This window comes from Aythya fuligula, chromosome 4 (assembly GCF_009819795.1).
Source record: "Aythya fuligula isolate bAytFul2 chromosome 4, bAytFul2.pri, whole genome shotgun sequence".
In the NCBI taxonomy this organism is placed as follows: Eukaryota; Metazoa; Chordata; class Aves; order Anseriformes; family Anatidae; genus Aythya; species Aythya fuligula.
The window spans coordinates 43773270-43792642 of NC_045562.1; the positions used below are offsets into that span (position 1 = coordinate 43773270).

At 40.4% G+C, this 19373-nt stretch overlaps 1 protein-coding gene across 4 annotated transcripts; it reads left to right on the forward strand.

The window, feature by feature from the left end:
• Positions 1–276: 276 nt before the first annotated feature.
• On the forward strand, positions 277–16675 carry QRFPR (pyroglutamylated RFamide peptide receptor). Of its 4 annotated transcripts, XR_004253222.1 has the most exons (7): positions 277–647; positions 10924–11082; positions 11429–11490; positions 12065–12300; positions 13882–13979; positions 14110–14232; positions 16126–16186. XR_004253222.1 is itself a non-coding variant. In XM_032186818.1 (6 exons), the coding sequence occupies exons 1-6, from the start codon at positions 308–310 to the stop codon at positions 16527–16529; spliced, it is 1299 nt and encodes a 432-aa protein (XP_032042709.1). In that variant the 5' UTR covers positions 277–307; the 3' UTR covers positions 16530–16675. The 4 variants fall into 4 exon arrangements, 3 of the variants coding, with proteins under 3 accessions (XP_032042709.1, XP_032042711.1, XP_032042710.1); XM_032186818.1 differs by lacking the exon at positions 14110–14232 and having other exon boundaries at positions 16126–16675; XM_032186820.1 differs by lacking the exon at positions 14110–14232 and having other exon boundaries at positions 13935–13979; positions 16126–16190.
• Positions 16676–19373: the final 2698 nt, after the last annotated feature.

The window sequence follows — 19373 nt, forward strand, 5'->3', positions numbered from 1 at the left end:
GCCTGGAGCACTCGCCCCCACAACAGGTATGGGGGATGCCCCTTCGCGGCCGCGGCGCCGCCCAACGGCCGCCCCTCACAGGGCGGTGGGGCCGTTATCGGGACGGTCCCGCGCTGCGCGCTGATTGGCCGCCGCCGCTCCCCCCGCCCCGGCCTGAGGCCGCCACCGCCTCAAAGTTTGCCGCCGGGCGGAGCGGTGGCCGCGGCGGGGCGGGGGCTCCGCCGCTGCGGACGGGGAGCGTTTCGCGCGGCCGGCCGGGCGCGCTGAGGGGCTGGGAGGAGGGCGGGTGGGAGGTGAAGGTGTCGCCATGCGGTCCCTGAACATCACCCCGGAGCAGTTTGCGCAGCTCCTGCGGGACAACAACGTGACGCGGGAGCAGTTCATCGCCCTGTACGGGCTGCGGCCGCTCGTCTACATCCCCGAGCTGCCCCGGCGTGCCAAGGCCGCCTTCGTCCTCGTCTGCGCGCTCATCTTCGCCCTGGCGCTGTTCGGCAACTGCCTGGTGCTCTACGTGGTCACCCGCAGCCGCGCCATGAGGACGGTCACCAACATCTTCATCTGCTCCCTGGCGCTCAGCGACCTCCTCATCGCCTTCTTCTGCGTGCCCTTCACCATGCTGCAGAACATCTCCTCCAACTGGCTGGGCGGTGCGTGCCGCCGCGGGACGGGACGGGACGGGACGAGCTCTCCTCGGGCTCTCCTCCCCAAAAATGCCTTCCCTGGGGTAGCCCGGGGCTGCCAGGAGCTGCTCGCCCCCGGGGGTGCCGGTGTGTGGGTAAGGGGCTGTGCACAGGTCGTGGGGGGCTGCGTGAGGCGCTCCCGAGGTGGCTTTTTTGCTCTAAACTTGGAGTCGGAGCTCTTCAGCCTCTGGTGGGGAGAAGGCTGTGTCTGTGGAGAAACGGGGGAGCGAGGAAATGCACAGGGTTTATCTCGAAGCGATAAAGCGATGTATTAGTTTCAACGCATCCTCTTATCCTAGGGATTATGTTGTATTCCCACCATTATAAAGGACCTTTATGATAACTAGAAAACACCTTTTCTAAAAAATAAAATGCATCCCAGATCGAAAGAATTAAAGTAACATAAAGACAAAGCTGAAGTAACGTTAGCAAAAGGGTGTTTCTTGTCCTTTTCTTGGCCTTAGGGCCATCCTAAGTGGAAAAATAAAAGGGATGGCTTTGCAGCAAGGAGCAGACGAGGTCTCGTGTGGCTGCAAATTGAAATGTTTGCAGGAAAAAAAGATTGTTTGTGAAGTGATGCTGTTAAATTGCAGTTTCCAGGCTTCCTGTGGTGCTCCTGTTGGGAGATAGTGGAGGTTACCTCCCGGGCACCGAGGCTGAATTCCAGCACATCTGATGGACTCGAGTGCGGGGTGGGAATTGGTCAGAGGGGATTTGAAACGCACCCAGACACCTAACGCAAGGAGAAGTCGGCTTTACTTTTGTCTCAAAGCCAGGAACTGTCTGGGAGAAGTGATGAATATGAAACCACAGGTGCAAATGATAGTAAATCCAACTTAAATTGTTTTATAGCTACACTGCTGTGCCTTCATTTTGACTGTTCAAGTTGCAGTTCTCCTTGCAGATGAACACAGCAGAAAGTTGTTGCAGGCATCAGGAGGTCCCACGTATGAGTGAGAGGACCAAATTGGGTAGCTTTCCCTAAAGATTAGAGTTGTCTTTCCCCCAAGATTAGAGTTGTGATTCCCCTCCCTTGTATTGGGGATGACAGTCTGTCAGCCTCAGACCATGCATCTGACCAAGAGCCATCTAAAAGCAGGGTCCGATGAAGCCTCCACCTGAGGTGAATTGCAACAGATACAGCAGAGGCATGTGGAACAGTGTGAGTGAAGCATGTATGTTTCCCTTCATCTTATGTTACCTGATGCTTGCCGAAATCTACAAGTAGTGAGTGTAGAAATGGCATGGTTGCGACAAATATCTTCGGATATTCAGCACTTGGATATTTTGAAGTGTGCCATTGTGTGGATTTTACTGTACTTCTTGCCTACCTTCTTTGCAGTGCTAGAGCTTTTTAAGTGCAAATGGATTCATTGACTTTGATTTCAACCTCTATGGTCCCGGTAATATAACTGGATTTAACTAATGTGGTATTGGCAGGGCATAATAAGTAGCATAATAGATGAATCTTGCCCTTCAGTGGGTGGGCAGGGAGTGAAGCAAAACTCAGGGAAATGAGATGTAAATTGAAGGTGTCCCAGGGGTGCCTGATTCTTGAGGCTCACACCGTGAAGCATGAATGGTGATTACAGTTATACTGCAAATCAGAGCCTGCCAGACTGGGAGGACTCTTTTCCTTGCTTGCTTTAAAGGTGTAATTTTCCTTTTGCCTTCCATTTCCTAGTCTGAGGAGGCTTTATCTCATACACCTTAATGCAAGCTGCTCTGAGTAGTGCAAGCTCCAGCTCTGTTAAGAAAAATCTGCTTTGACTATGCAGTATATTCCTGCTGGACGAAGTGGTGTGTACTGAGTCATTTGATGCATGAAATAGCTCTGGGTTGCTGAGCATGTAGAGCCACTTCACTTCTTGTTCTAGCTGCACTTGTATCACTAAAACAAGCATCTGTACTAATTGAGGTGTGCTGAGACACAAGTATGTTATGTACTTACCTTTGAGTTGGAATTGGTCCTTTAGTTCCATGCTTGTGTGCAGCTGTTTGTGTTTCTTTATCTTCCTTTTCTTTTCAAAAAGACACAACAGAGCAGAAGCGAGGGCAGAACTACAGTTGCTCTAGGATGAGATAGAGAATATGCAGAGGTAAGAACAGCCACAGCTTTAAAGTAGCTGTTAACTTCTAAGCTATTCAACGTTATCTCTATAATGGGATGCTATCAGGAAGGAATAATTACCGTTCTGCTCTTCTAAAGTGAGAGGTGAAACACTTTCACCCAAAAGGCCTCCAGCTGTGCTTAATTTACAATAGGACTCCAGGGAAAACGTTGATAGCTGGCAACGTGAAGTGAGTCAAACTGAATGGTGGAATCACTCTTCTGAAATAGATTGTGTTTGTCAAAATTCTTTAGAAACAGAAGATTTCTACTGTTACACTTACCAGAAGTTAATTCATTTCCAGCAGAGATGTGAAAGGCACTGATACGACTTCTTCCACAGTATGTTCATTAACACACTTAACTTCACTTACAGTTCAGCACCTGGAGTTTCAACAAACTGAACGTGCAGCTTGTTTTGCCTGGTGATTGTGCAGTGCTAACATCGCTGCTAGCTCCACATATGCAGTAACTGGGACCAGCTCCATCTTGACTAAAAATGGGTGAATCAGTATCATTTTCAATTCTGCAATCCGTTACAAATCTGTACAACAGCATGAGACTCTTAAAGTGATGGTATAAGATTCAATTTCTTATTTATACTTTGCAAATAAAAAGGATGTAATTTCTAGATGACCTTTACATAGAAATTCAGCAAACTAATCTCTCAGCAATGCAGAAGATCCTGTGGAAGAAAATTAAAATTGTGGCTTTGGCATAAAAGATCGTTGGTATAATTTGTACGAAGAGGTTGAGAGTGGAACTCGAATAAGAATTGAATTGGTGCATGCAGCAAAGGTGATCTTGGTGCAAACTGGAGTGATTTGAGGATTTTGCTCAGTTATGATCACAGGTGGGAGATAGCAGTAGAGGTCCTGTGGTCATACTGATAGCTGCCCTGTTAAGTGTCAATTTGGGCTTTTGCCTGGGCCAAATATCTAAGAGTTTCTTTATTTTCCAAAACGGATTGGTTAGCTGAGTAACAGTGATATCTTTGCAGAACTGCCTGCAGCAACTGGAAAATTACTTCTCATGTTGTATAAATATAATAGCCCCAGCAAAAGATAAAGTCAAAACATGACATTACTGTAGACCTAATACATGTGCTGCATCTTGCTCGTGAATTTTGCATCTTATCAGACAGGATGTGTCTTCTTAAAACTGGTGTTGAAGGCTGTTTTTTCCTATCGCTTGGGGAGTATTGGGTCACCTGAAACACTATAAAACACAGCAGCACTCAAGATGACCTCGTGTATCTTTTCTGGACTCCAGGCACTATGCAGGAGAGGTTTGTCTTCTGTCTGTTGCTGTCTTATCTGCCCATTATGTATAGCTGCCTTGCTTCCTGAGTACATCTAAAGAAGCAGTAAAGGTCTTCTTAGGCACCTCAGTTGTTCCTTGGCACAACAGTTTCCTCATCTCTAAAAATTTGGCTGAAAACCAAGTGGTGTGTCGTAGCTGGTTCTGCACTGAGTGTGCTTTCTGCACTGAACATCTTCTGTCAAGCAGTACGCTACCTTACAAAGTTTCTGCATGAGAATGCATAAACATTCCCTTCTGACAAAATCGTCATCAATAAAATCACTCGGCCTTTTGTCTGATGTTCACAGGGATCTCTAAGCTCTCATTTCTTATTTTCAGTGTTGCTTCAAGACCTTGTCCTCCCTGGCTCACTTCTGGAATGTTCCTTGATGCCGGACAGTTTCCATACGCTCTCAAACTCTGCTGACATGCTGTTAGGGTTAACACAAGGCAGTAAAACTGGAAATGAGCTTCCAATAACTGGATATCTTTTTTTAAGCTTTTTTTTTTTTTTAACTTTTCAATTTAAATTGTGTCTAGACTTGGTGTAAATCAAGTCAGAGAAGCAAGAACACTCTTCATCAGTCTCCTGCAGCGTAAGAGGTTATGTCTTTGGGTTGTCTGCGTCTGTGAGAGCAAGATGATTTTAGTTCTCTGTTTTGTTGAAATCCTGCCTTTGCATTCATTCTGTCACTACTATTGTTTACTTTCACGTATGTGCTATTAAGTAGAGGTAGCAATACAATTCTGGATGAAGATAGTTTGAGAACAGGTTATCCAGTGAATACCTCAGTAAAGGAAATAATGGGCTTAGGATTTTTTAAAAGTATAATATAATATATTGGCAGGATGACATCTGACAAAAGCAGCAAAAGAATGCTGATAGAAGAAAACTTGTACGTTTAGCACAGGGAATTACTGCAAGTCGTGGATCAATATTCAACACAATGATTGATGTAAAATGTTTTTTGTTGCATTAATCAGGCAGAGAAAGCAAGCAAGTTGAAGAATGTGGATAGATTGGTTAGTGTTTTATCTGGGGTGGTTGTTATATTTTTGGCAGAAGTACCTGACAACCTCTGCCTTGTCTGGAGACTGTTTACCATGTCCTGTTCTGCTCCCTGCCACCCCCTCAGCTGTACTGCTTGCTGTTTCTGCTACAGCTGCAAATGGCATAGTGCCCTTTGGTGGTCTGGTGTTCTAACAGCAGTGCTTTGCTGCAGAGCTCTCCTGCATCCTTGCACATTGGTATTTGTTTTCACTCATTGATTGCTTTGTTTTGCTGATCTGAGTTGGCCTGAAGGCTGTGATGCCTGTTTTGGTGACTTTGTCAAACCATGGGCAAAGCTGAATGTGAGCCTTTTTGGGGAAGGAGTGTGGACAGTGGAGACAGGATTCCTTGGCCAGCTAGCCCACGTTGCGTGCAGACTTTAAAATCACAGCACAGATGGGATGGTGTGGACTGTACCACGTATTGGTAAACAAATGTGGGCTGTTCAAGGTACGTGCTCGAATTGTGTGGGCTCAAACCAAACCCTTATGCCTTGTCTGCTGTACTTGACCTTAAACAGTGAGGTATAAATAACTACAGATCTTCTATTATTGTGTGCTATGCTTGTATGTTGTTTGGGGCAGAGCAGTGCATAATGTTCATTATTCTCTACAGGGCACAGGTGAGAGGCTTGTGCGTCACAGATAGCAAACTACTAAAGATACAAGATACCTGTATACCCAAGAATCAGTATAATACAGTGCCATGCCCAACCTAGTATGAAGGACCTTCAAGGATACAAGCTGTATTATTGCAACTGACTTGTTTTCTGCCCCGAAGTTAAAAAAATAAAACAAATCAAACCTTGCTTGCATCAAGGAAGCTGGAGAGAACTGTTTTGGAAGTTGAGAGAGAGATTTTTCAGTGCAAGGGCTTGGTCAATAACACTTTAACAGAGGAAGCTGCTATTTAACTTTTACTAGAATGGTTTTAGAATTTTGCCTTTGTTACCCTAATAAAAGAAAAATAAACAGATGTTCCAACCAGTGGTGATAAAATGGCAAACTTAGAGATACAGAGACAACATCTGATAATGAAGATGCGAAGAATTGCTTAAGGGCATACTGTTCATATTTGCAGCCTTCTGAATATGTTGTCATTGGGGAAAACTCTAATAATTGATTGAATAAACCATACAGTTTTTGGCAGTGCATGAGGAATACTTTTGGGAGCGTCTTAGCTGCTTGCAAAGGAGAAGCAATTAGTTATTTTCATTCCCAGTAATCCCCCTGTAAGTTTTCTTTTTTTCATTGGAAACGGTTGGTATTAAATGCTTCAGTGCCTTCTTAAGTAGTGATCTATTGGAGGTCTTTGCTGAAAGACTTACTTTGTAGAAAGTTAAATGTTTTAATACTTTATCACATCTTAAATATGAATATTTTAAAATATTCAAAAAAATCCTGTTTCTGTATGGTGGGAGTATGACACGTAAGTGGAAAATGAGCAGGCATAAAAAGAGATACTTTCTCAGCAAGTTTCTCTTTAAAAATAAATAAATTTAATGGCCTTTAGAAAGTCCTTGAAGGATATTTGTCAGGTTCTTTTCACTACATACCAGATTCCTGAAACCACTTCATGGTTTGCAAAATAACTGAAGCAAAGCTCTGTTCTGAAGGGTTGAACATAGACACAGCTCCTCCTGCAAGTGAAGAAGAACCTAAGGAGTAGATGGGGTGGGAGTGAGGCAAGGAATGGAGAAGAAGAGGAAAAATGCCTTTTCTTTCTTTTTTTTTTTTTTTTTTTTTTTTTTCCTGCAAATAAGCTACAAATTTCTTTATATCAAAGATGAGCTGCACAGAAGCAGTCGATAGAAGATGATTTTCTGTTTTGAAGTTTTTCCCTCTTTAATCCTATGTATTGTATTTACCAGGCGATCTATCACTTTGAAGCCCGATAGAAGAAATCTAATTTTAGCCCATTACCATAATACATTCATGGAGCTATTTTTCTGCTCTTAATCGCACTTCTTGTCTTTGGAAGACAAGACAGACAATGAATTTTGTGCTTTGTTTTCAATGATTTAAAGGCTGCGGGAGTTCGAACTTAAAGGTTTAGAAATAACAGAGCAACCCGCTCAACTTGGAAATAGCGAATGATGGAGCTTCTCTTAAATTCCTTCACTTGGCACTGAAGGTGGCTTTAGTAATTTATGTCCATTTCAGAGAGTGGCCCTGAAGCTGTTGCCCTTGCAGGATATCTGGAGCCCTAGTGGCAGGGCTTTCTTCTTGAGGTTGGAAGCAAGGATTCTAGGGCCCTTTTTCTGGAGTTCTCTTGTTCAGTGATTACAGCCTTCCCTTACTAAAGGGGAAGGAAGAAATGCATCATCTGTGTTTGGGGAAGGCTTAGATCCCTCACCTGTTAACATAGGCAAGGTTGTGTTTAGTGTCCAGAACACTGTGTTGAGTTTCAGACTCCAAGTACAGGGTATTTATAAATGGCTGCGTTCAGCAGAGGGCTGAAAAAGGATTGGAACCAATTCAGATATAATTAAGGATGATGGAGCTGGATCTCAAGTCTGAGGTCAGATTAAGTTTGGTGAAGTTTTACACATGAAACACTGGAATGCCTCAGAATTTCAGAAGATAGGAACTTGTGTAGTGAGTGACAATTCAAGGCAAACAATTCCCCTAAAGTGATGTAGTAACATTAGTGCAAGTTGATATTCAGAGATGCTGGCCTACGTTGCATGAGGAGCTTCAGGGAGGTTGAAATACTGTTCTTACTATTGATACCTAGAGGCTTTTTGAATAGCTTTTCATTAATGTCCTTTTGAAATTTTCTTGTTGTTTTTTTGCTTACAAAATGTATATGGCTGTTGTTTTTCCTTGGCCACAAAAGTTCAACCCATTAAGGAACTGAGATGTGTAGGTGTGACCGAGTAAGTGTCTATTTCAGCCAACTTCACCTGCGATGAAAAGCATCCTTTTGTTTCATGATTCTGGAAGTGGTAATGCCTCTCTTCGTTTAGCTCAGAAGGCTTAATCTACAGATACTATGCAGACTCTTCCTTTTACTACCTTTTTACCAGTTACTTATAGTTTAGTTGGTCACTTTTGGGGAATTTGCCTTCAGAGATGAGAAGTGAGCAATTTTTGCAGCCTTTTTTCTTGGAGATTAAACTAATGGCATAATGGTAGTCTGTGCTCTTTGGCTGTTACTGGGAAGAAAATGCGAACATATCAGTAAAGGCAATGAAAGTCTGGGACTTCAGTGAAGGAATCTTGTATTACAGTCAAACCCCTACAATGGAGTATAGTTCAAATGGACTCAACTATTTGACGTCTTTCAGGCTATGAAAATCAGCATGTGATGAAAGGCTTTTTGCCACAGCTCCATCACTCAAACTTGGACTCATTTATTGAAAGAGAAGATTGTACACTTAAAAAACTACATGAGCAGAAAAGCAAAAATTAAATATTTTTACTTTTTGTCAGGAGTCACCTCTACTACTTTGTTAGCGGGGGGGGAAAAAACTTGAAAGTGATAGCGGAAAACTTCCTTTTCCTTCAGTGGAGTAGGATTTGGAACTGAATGAGAATCTGATTTTTAGAACAGACCAGAGACTGTGAGCCATAGCCTTTTGTTTGGTTGTATTCAGCATTCAACACGCGCAAAGGTGCAACTTGAGCTTGTTTTTTATTATCTCAGTGCAATGGTTTCAACACCTTCTGGTTGAAGGGCTATGAGTTTGATGGTCTGGGTCTGGTGCTTATATGTGTAGTGCATCCCATATCATACTGGGTCTGATGAGAAACAGATATGATGCCAAGTTAGTAAGATAATGACCATGTTTCATGAGAGGCTTATTTTGTTCTTGCCATCTCCCTGGCAAAATACATTCTAGGTCAGAAACTGTGGTGAGAAGCAGACATACAGCCTTCTATACAGTTCCTGCTGACCACACTAAAATTTCAGTTGAATAGTTTGAAATTGGGCTGTGTGGTATATATTTTTAATTCTATTTTAAGACAGATCTGTGAGCGTGTTGACTGTTGTGCTGGTGTTGACTATGTATTTCAAAGGCCCTTGACTTCCATCCGTTTATACCATCTTCCTTTTCCCTTATTTGAGCTACAGAAAGTGATTTTTTTTTTTTTCTCCCCTTCCCAGTTAGGATTGATCAAACCAGTGGCAAACCAGTTCCTTCTAGACAGAAGTTTACCTGGTCCTTGTTCCCTTTATGGAGAGCAGGACTGAGTTTTGATAGCTTCCATTTTGTGTTCTTAATGTTCCCTGTGTTTTTCTTGCAGAAGGTGCCTGTAGCATCATAAAGATTAACTTAGACAAATGGTTATCTGATCCAGTTCTACTATGAGTTTATGGAGTGTATCTGGGTAAGGTGTAAATAATGATGATGTAAAGGAAATATTGACAGCTGCTCCAGGAGCACTGAACTGTAGTCATGTAAGAGAACTGTAGGAATGCAGATACTCAAAATGATCTCAGGGTCAGAAGTGGACAGAAAATGAGTGAACAAGGAACAGGCTGGGAAAGGTGTTAACATAAGATTTTTGTTGAAGACTTATTTAAACACAGTTTCTGAGATGGCTGGACTTGAGCGTGAGTAATGGAGAATAAATGCATGATGCTGCATAAATACAGCATCTCACTGGATTTCAACACTGACATCAACATAGTGAGTTAATTGGTGGGAAGAAGGGTGATTTGGAGAATGGAAAAATGATGAAGAGGTTGAATTTTTCTCTTAAGTTATGCATAGCAGAGGACTTCTTTAATATAACACTCAGCAGAAGGTTGTGTTAAGTGTCAAAGTGTACAAATAGAGTGGTATTTAAATGAGCAGAAGAAATGTATTTCCAACAGCAGGAAAAAGTCAATTTCTAAACAAGTGACACTAAGACCTTGTAAAAGCTAAAGGGTAATCTGCCGAGGTAGAAGATAGTATCTCTGTAACTTTACATTTGACAGTAAATGGTGGAAGACTTGGTCAAAAGCGAAATAGGAATAAGTCTTGGACTGATACAGAGCAAGTGAATGTAGAATCATAGCATAACCTAAGTTGGAAGGGAACCACAAGGATCATGTAAGTCCAACTCCTGGCTCCACACAGGACCACCCTAAAATAAGACCCAGTGTCTGAGGGCATTGTCCCAACGTTCCTCAGTGCCATGACCACGTCCCTGGGGAGCCTGTCCCAGTGCCTGACCACCCTCTGGGTGCAGAACCTTTCCCTAACCCCCAGCCTGACCCTCCCCTGTCCCAGCTCCATGCCGTTCCCTCGGGTCCTGTCACTGTCCCCAGAGAGCAGAGCTCAGCGCCTGCCCCTCCACTCCCCTCGTGAGGGAGCTGCAGGCCGCCATGAGGCCTCCCCTCAGCCTGCTCTGCTCGGGGCTGAGCAAACCAAGGGATCTCAGCTGCTCCTCACACACCTTCCCCTCCAGGCCCTTCACCATCTTTGCAGACCTCCTTTGGGCACTCTCTGATAGTTTTATGTCCTTCTTATATTGTGGTACCCCAAACCGCACACAGTGTTTGAGGTGAGGCTGTACCAGTGCAGAGTAGAGTGGGAATAACAGTAGGCATTAATATGTCCTTACAACTGTTGTTCTTACGGGTGTAGTATGCACAATGGAAGAACGACTACTGGAAGCTGCATTTGATGAATTGTTTAAATAGGAGACTTAGCAGTTTAACTGTTTATATACACACAGAAATACTAGTTTGTTCTTTTGCATGATATGACTTTGTATAACAGTAGACTTCTTAGTGTTTTTTCTTGAGCCACAACAGTTGCATGTTTTACTTTCTGACTATTGCAGGTGCCTTTGCGTGCAAGATGGTACCGTTTGTTCAATCCACTGCTATTGTAACTGAGATTCTTACAATGACCTGCATTGCTGTGGAAAGACATCAGGGAATTGTGCATCCACTAAAAATGAAGTGGCAGTACACCAATAAAAGAGCTTTCACGATGCTTGGTAAGCCTCTTTTTTTTTTTTTTTTTTTTTAAGAAGAGAGGTTCAAAATGTGCAAGCACTGCTAAAGGAATGTCGGAATTGCAAATGATCCTTCCATTGTAACACAAATAATATAGGTAATTGTGCTTACACAAATTTGTACGTACATACTGATAAATGAAGGTATTTTGAGAGAAGAGAAACTGATAACAGAAGATCTTGCTGTTATAGATATGAATGATGGCGTCACTGAAAATCACTATTAAATAGTGTATTTTGCATGGTTTTTAAAGATGAAGCTGTTAAACTGTTCATACCAAAACTTATGCTCCTTGTACAGAGTGTTAAAAAAATTATTTGTTTACAGGCATAGTCTGGTTGCTGGCAGTTATTGTTGGGTCACCTATGTGGCATGTTCAACGGCTTGAGGTATGTTTGGTGAAATGGGAATTTGTATTTTCAACTCAGTCCTTCCTGGATCTTTTTGCACCTTTAGCAATGAGATTGAATAAGCTCTTGAGAAATGTAAGAGGGGAATAACAGAAACGGAGCTTTTGTTTTATGTGCCAGCATGAGAAAGATGAATAATTAGGACTTGCATGCACTACAAAATGGACTGCCAGCAGGGACTAGTCATGTCTACAATCATTAGGTCAAAGAGCACTGATTGTATCTGGGATTTGCACTGTAGCTTCCTTTTTTTTTCTTTTTCTTGAAGTGTGCTGACTCAGTAGTGTAGGATTTAGATTGATGTTTCAGGATGATGATGTCTCCTGCAAGATTTTGAAGAACTGTATCTAGTTTAAAGTGTAATCAACTGCCCATTATAGTTTAAGGAGTTACTGTACACCTCTGGAAAAACAAAACAAAAAAAGACTTGCCAGAATCTGTTGCTTTTGAGTCTGAATGTTACAAATTTATTCTATTTATTTATTTATTTTATTTATTTATTATTTTAACCCTTGGGATAATTACTGTAGTGACTCCTTTATGCTTGTTACAGGTTAAATATGACTTCTTGTATGAAAAAGTCTATGTTTGCTGCCTGGAGGAATGGGCCAGTCCAATTTATCAGAAGATATATACCACCTTTATTCTTGTTATACTCTTTCTTCTTCCACTGATATTGATGCTTTTTTTGTACACTAAAATTGGTTATGAACTATGGATTAAGAAACGAGTGGGAGATGCTTCTGTTCTTCAAACCATTCATGGGAATGAAATGTCTAAAATATCAAGGTTTGTAAAATAAAATACAATTGGCATTTTGACTTTTAGAAAGCTATTTTTATGGACAGGTTTTGAGAACCAGTGCAAAGAAGCCCATCTTATCTGTGGGGAATTCAGCAGGCATAGCCTGGATTTTTAAAGCTAGCTAGTTATTTAAACAAAATGCCCGTATTAATGCAACTTAAACAGTTTTCATCAAAATGTAGAATTGCCATACCTTAAATGTCTAGCTCTCAATAAATCTGATATCCTTCATCATGAAATCCTTCTTTTTAAAAGATGAAGGTCATGAGTTAAAAAGTAACTTGGGAAAATGTTGGTAGGTTATTTCCTTATATTTTATGGAAAGTTCTTTATAGAATTCTGAGGCTATGAATACTGCTTTATCATCTTATAAGTTAAACTGGTGTGTGTGTGCGTGTGGGAGGAGGAATCAGAATTCACTTTAAAACTACTTTCACACAGTTTATCTTGTTATAACTTCCAAAGAATTCTTGAATGGTCTCATATTTGTTTGTGTGAGACTACCTGGATGGTAGCTCTCTATCTGAGAAGTTATGAATTTTGTTCACTGATAATTACTGATTTTTGTAAGTTTGTTTACATTTACATGTTTGCTAATGGCACTACATATGGGCTACCCTTCATATTACCTCACATTTTTGCCTTTAGTTTGGCAAATTGATCCATTGAATGATGTGCTAGAAACCTCTAACAGGTCAATTAATTGAGGAGCATATTGCCTTAAACATGTACTGTAAGAAATAGCTTCAAGCTGCTTGTAAGTAATGATTCCTTAGACATTTGTCTAATAGGGTACCCAAGAAAGCAGATAATTTTATCAGTCGGAACTGAAAGAGGATGCAGTCTTACATAAGTTAAGATGATGTGAGCTTTGGGCTACTCAGTGGCTTAGTGAATGTCCCATGTAGTGGGAGGATTCTGTAACTGCAAATGTTACTTCTTTAGCTCAAGTGAGATCTCTATCTCGGGATCTAGAAATGTGGTTATATGAATAATATATCATTTGGAGAAAAATGATAAATTCATGGGTACCTTGAGCTTGTTAGGCATTCTGGTGCAGGCAAGGGAGAGTATTTCTTGCTCTCAATTCCAGCATTTTACGTACCAACAAAGGCTGAATGTTGCAGGCATAGCTTCACCTACTCTCAAATTCTTTGTATAATCAGGTGCTGGACGTATGGCAGTGCTCCCAGTTCTAAGACTGAACTCTTGTTTTTGGAGCTATTAATGGAATTTCATGGTTTTTAACCCATCTGTTACTGTTGGAATTACATCTGCTTGAATAGAATGAAAATGCATTGCAAGACAGGCTCATGTCATTGCTTGCTGCTGCTATGGAAATGCCTTGCTTTCCTGACAAGGAAATAACAGGTGTTATTTATTTACTAGTTTTATATGCTACCACAGTTCTCGTTCAAAGGGAATGACGTGCTTCTGAGCATCTTCCAGGATTTTGTTTGCATCTGCAATCATCAGACATGTTTGCGTGTTTCACTCAGTGAAACATATGTAAACCACAAATCAATTCATAGTGATTCAGTATGGAATGTCTTGATGCAATTTCAGGAAGAAGAAGCGAGCAATTGTTATGATGGTGACAGTGGTGTTTCTCTTTGCAGTCTGTTGGGCCCCTTTCCATGTGATCCACATGATGATAGAATACAGTGAGTATCTGCAATGTGTCATATAATAAAGTCTTTCCTAGTGTGCTTTTTCTCTTTTCTGATAATGGAACTACAGATTATGAAAAACTAGCGCTGCTGCAGCATGTGGCTATAAAATACTGTCTGTTAGCACAGGTTAATGGTGTGCTTATAAATCCTGAATCACTGTCTTGTAATGGAGGTGCGTAATCAACAGCAGATGAATTATTCTGAAGTCTGAGGGATAGAATGTTCTGCCGTGCTCACACAAAATGTAAGTACATCTCAAAAAACCTCTTATCAGATGTAGTGTTTGGGAAATCTGTTTTATCTGAGATATACTTGTGTGTCAGCCATATCCCCTCTTTCCTGCTGTGTACTTTTTAAAAAAAAAAAAAAAAAAAACAAAAAACAAACAAACAAAAAAAACATGATCCTTATCTCTTACTGTAAACCTGACTGGACTTTGTTGCAGGAAGGTTGGGAAGGAACCCAAACTCTCTTCCAGCTCTTTTAGAATTTATATTCTAAAAGAGAAGGCTGCCATTGTTTTCTGAATTAGTACAGCACATAATCCAGTTCTGAAAAGGAGGTTTACTGTTCATAACGAGACTCCAGAAATAGCAAGACTTGAATATTAGGATGGTGAGCCTGTCTCTGTAGATTCATTTTCTTTCTGTCTGTCATCCTCCCTAATTTGCTGAAAGGTCAAAAATACCAGGCTGGAAGGTAAAAGTTCTTTGCAAGTAGAAAAACCCTTGAACATGTAACTTTTGAAATTAAATTTAAATTTGATACATGAAGACTTCTATTTGCATCTACATAAATTATCATACCACTTTGAGTTAAACTGCTGTGAAATATTTATCCTTCCACTTGGCCTGGTTTTAATGAGGTAGGCATGTTGGAAATATAAATACTGGACATCACGGTGATAATGGTGAGGCACTGGAACAGGTTGCCCAGAGAGGTTGTGGATGCCCCATCTCTGGAGGTGTTCAAGGCCAGGTTGGATGAGGCCCTGGGCAACCTGATCTAGTGGGTAGCGTCCCTGCCCATGGCAGGGGGGTTGGAATTACATGATCTTTAAGGTCCCTTCCAACACAAGCCATTCTGATTTTATGATAATATCCCTTTCTTATTATCTTATAATCCATCTGAACTTCCTCAGTACTCTGGGTTGGACAGTGGTTTTGAAATACACTCCTGTTATCTGTCCTCTTTGCTATTTGCCTAAATTTGCTTGAGTCTTGCACAGTTCACTTCCTATCTCCTACCTGGGTACTGTGACAGGATGTGGGACTGCAGCTGGCAATGCCTACTGCAGCAGTGGCTGTTGTACTCTACTTTGAAAATGGAGCAGCCATTTAGTTGCCTTCTCTTGCAGGTGAGATTGTAGATAAGTTAGCAGTTCTGTAGCCACTTAGCAGAACCAAATCACGTTTATATGTGGGAAGAACAAAAAATACAAAGCTGTGGCTATTAGAATTGTTTGAGTTGTCCCGTGATAGGGTTGCCTGTAATGATATATGAATGGGGCTCAGGATAATACTTTGCTTTTTTCACTGCCAATTTGGTGGATTATTTCAGCTGCTGCATGGCCTTTATTCTGCTGTGTAAACATCTATACTGCTTATTCCAAGTTTGGTAGCCAAGTATTTGAATTCAAGGAATTCAGTGTGATCTCAGTAATTAAGAATGAGATATGACCAAGAAGATACATTTTTTTATACTATGAGATGATCTGTGCCAGCAAAGATGAAGAAGACATGAATAGTTGGTGGCAAGACAGGGATTGGTGTTGTGGTATTACAGTACTTATACGTTGGAGAAGGATGTGAAATGCAGAGCCAGAAGAAAAATAAACAAGGCCTATATTTAGGAAATGGATGTTTTCTGTTGCTTTGTCACTAAGCAAGTTTTTTGGCTAATAAATTGCTTATTTTGGACTACTGTGTTCTTCCTGATGTATATACAAAGCAGGGCTGGGTTGTAGATTGTGTTCTTTCCTTGCTGATGAAATCCTGTTGATAATATTAAAGGCCTCTAGCAAGGTTTTTTGTTGACATTAAACAGAAACTTCTAATGCCATACTGGATACATATAGACTAAGCAGTGGATATTTATGTCATTCTGCGCTTATAGCATACTTCCTTTTCCTTTCCAGGTAACTTTGAAAAGGAGTATGATGATGTAACAGTCAAAATGATCTTTGCAATCGTTCAAATTGTAGGATTCTTCAATTCTATTTGCAACCCTATTGTGTATGCTTTCATGAACGAAAACTTCAAGAAAAATTTCCTGTCTGCCATCTGCTTCTGCATTGTCAAAGAAAATGTGTCACCAACCAGGCAACTTGGAAATTCAGGGATTTCTATGAGGCAGCAAAAGGCAAGCGTTTCTCAAAGAGATCCCACTGACTCGGATGAGGCAAGGAGGGAGGCATTCAGCGATGGCAACATTGAAGTAAAGTTCTGTGATCAACCGGCTTCAAAAAGGAATTTGAAAAAGCACCTTTCCTTATTCAGCTCTGAGATTACTGGGCATTCTGTGTTGGGAAGTGGACAGTAGCATAACAAAGGTTTTCAGAAGGGGAAAAAAATGTTCTCTTTATATCATAACTTTGAACAAGCCATTTAAAGTAGTTTTCTACTTTAAGTGTTGAAATGAGAGAGGGGGAAAATAATTTTATTATGTTGGAATAAGGGTCAAGAAAATATATTTTATAAGGAAAAGGAGTGAAATTTTGGAAAACAATCTCACTGTGATTTCCAGACAAACATTTTTCTTCCTCAGCTAATTTGGGGCTTACTTGCCCTCTGATTTAGGTATACCAAACAACTGTTGGTATACATGGTCTGTTTATTCTGTCTGGTTCCTGGCACTCTGCTGGACTGTACTCTTCTGAATGCCAGAAGACAAGAACTATGGAGAGCGTATACAGTTCCTTTGGACAGCTTAGGAATCTTACATGGGTCTAACACTGTTTATAAGATATGCTCTATGCAGCTCTGAGGACAGAGAAACTTCGTATCTGAGTTCAGGAAAAATGCAGACTGAGATGCAATTCTGTTTTGCAAAGTATGTGAAAGCCAGCCAGAATTGGTTCTGAAGAAATTATGATTTAGATTTTGTGCATGTCTGGATTTTGTTAACAGGAAGTTAATAGAAACTAACAATGCATGTATAACTAATGTGCTATTTTTACAAGTTAATTTTTGGGTACAAATTTAAAGGCCAATGTCCTTCCCTGTACGCTGCATTATTCTTCCTGGAAAAGGTAGAAGTTGAAAAAGTGCTATACAAATCAAGGGCCTGCATATCCTGGAAGTGTGGTCTGTAAACACTGGAATTATCTTAGTCATGCTTTCATATGCAGTTTATGGGGTTGAAATTGTGTTGCTGTTTCCTGAAGGTATATGAGGGCCAGGCTCAGAGCCTGTTGGACTCTACAGAAGATTTCCAGTTGAATATTGTAGTCTTTTGACCTGTTGTTTCTCTTTGACCTGATGTAAAATCTGGAGATTTGTACAAACTTTTTTCTCTCTCCTTCATCCTTGAAGTAGATTAAATACTGTGGAAAGCCAGTATTACAAAGTCGAAATCCATAAAATTCTAAAAAATAAATAAACATTGCTATCAGTGTGTCCAACTGAAACTTTGTAAAATCAAAATTTCCTTATGATTGTGGGACTGGGAAAAAAAAACAAAACTGGGATCTAGAATGGTATACTGTGATCTGATCCCTCAAGCAAGGCTTTGAAATACATAATTTACAACTCCAGTTAAGTTTGGTTTGAATCCTTTGATTGCCTGTGAAATGTTGATGCTTTTCTGTCATCCCTTGCTTTCCCTAGTAGATTTTGTATTTTGTTTACACATAATTGTCAATGAAAATGATTTATTGATATTCATGGATAATTTGGAAGTACACCGGTCCTTCTGTGTAATATTTACAGTTGGGTAAGGCATTCTGATGCTGGCTTGTGACATACTCTTTGGTATTTATTTTACTGTGTATGATATACTTTGATGCAATTACAGAGAAAGATTCTGAACTTGCCCTGACAGCCAGGAATTATGAGCACTCTTGCTTATATTAGTATATATATTAAATAAAATACTGATTTCAGAGAGCTAGGTCTGGGTGAAACAGCATGAGTGAAATCAGATTTTGCCTCAGTCATGCAAACATTCCCCTGTGCATTACCTTTGAATAATGCTGGGAAGCAACAACAACAATTTTTGCCTGTGATTACATCTGTGATTTTCTTTGCATTTTTTAGTTCAAATTTCTAGAAATGTGTCTCGCAGTGAAGTTTTATACCCTGCAAATAGGGGTTCAAAGGTTTACCACCATTTTCCTAGGTGCAGAGTTGATCTGGCTGATGATGAGAACTGCGTGGTTTAACAGAACATATTACTGAAAAGCACTTTATCTTAAGCTTTTCACTTTATTTGTATTGCTAATTTCAATGACATTTTACCAACAAAGTTGATAGCTGCATTGTAAAACTTCCAAGTATTTTGTGTTTCTGTTTTAACTGTTTCTTCTATTGTATCATAAAATGTTATCTCAACAAATGACTGTTATAGTATTGTATTTTTTTAATTAAAATTCCATTTTGGCGTTGCTAGTGCTGTTTGCACTGGGAGCATCTACAATGAACTTCGAGTCTTTTTTTGTTTGTTTGGAGATTTATATAAGCTTATATTTACATTTTTAGGGATTAATTTCCAGTTCTATTACAAGTTCCAGCTGCTACTGTCATCCTGAGAGATGTGATTTAAAAGGCTTTTTACTGAAAAAGGTAGGACGGGGAAAAAAATCCAATCTTGTTGTAGGAGAGAAAAATGGTATTTCAGCGCAGATACGTGGTTACAGTTAGATTAATCTAAGCCAAACTAATACAGACAGTTCTTGTACATCTTAATAAACTATATCATTAGTGCCAGTCTCGAGCCAGATAATCTTGTGAGAAATCCTAGCTGCAAGGAATAGAAGATGCTTTATTGAATTGAGCAGAACCAAGATTTTGCCCATGTTTTCTTAATTTGCTGGAGCTTTAGCTTTGATTTAACTAACACAGCATTCTGTTGAATTGAGTCAATTTTCTGTCCAGGCTAGTAGCCTGTCCCTGTCTGTTGCAATGGCTCATATCATGTGTTTGAGTGTTCAGCTGTGACTGGGTACTCTATCCAAGGGAAAGCAAATGCTGCTGTGAAAACCAAAAAAAAAAAAACACAAAACAAAACAAAAACAAACAAAAAAAACAGCCCCACTCTTCTCCCAGCTTGCCTGCTTCTTTCTATTTTCTGTTAGTAGAATTTCATGGTGAGCCTGATCAGAAAGCTTTCTGGATAGAGATTTACTGGTGAATAGAAAAGATAACCAAGCTGATTTCCCGAACTGAG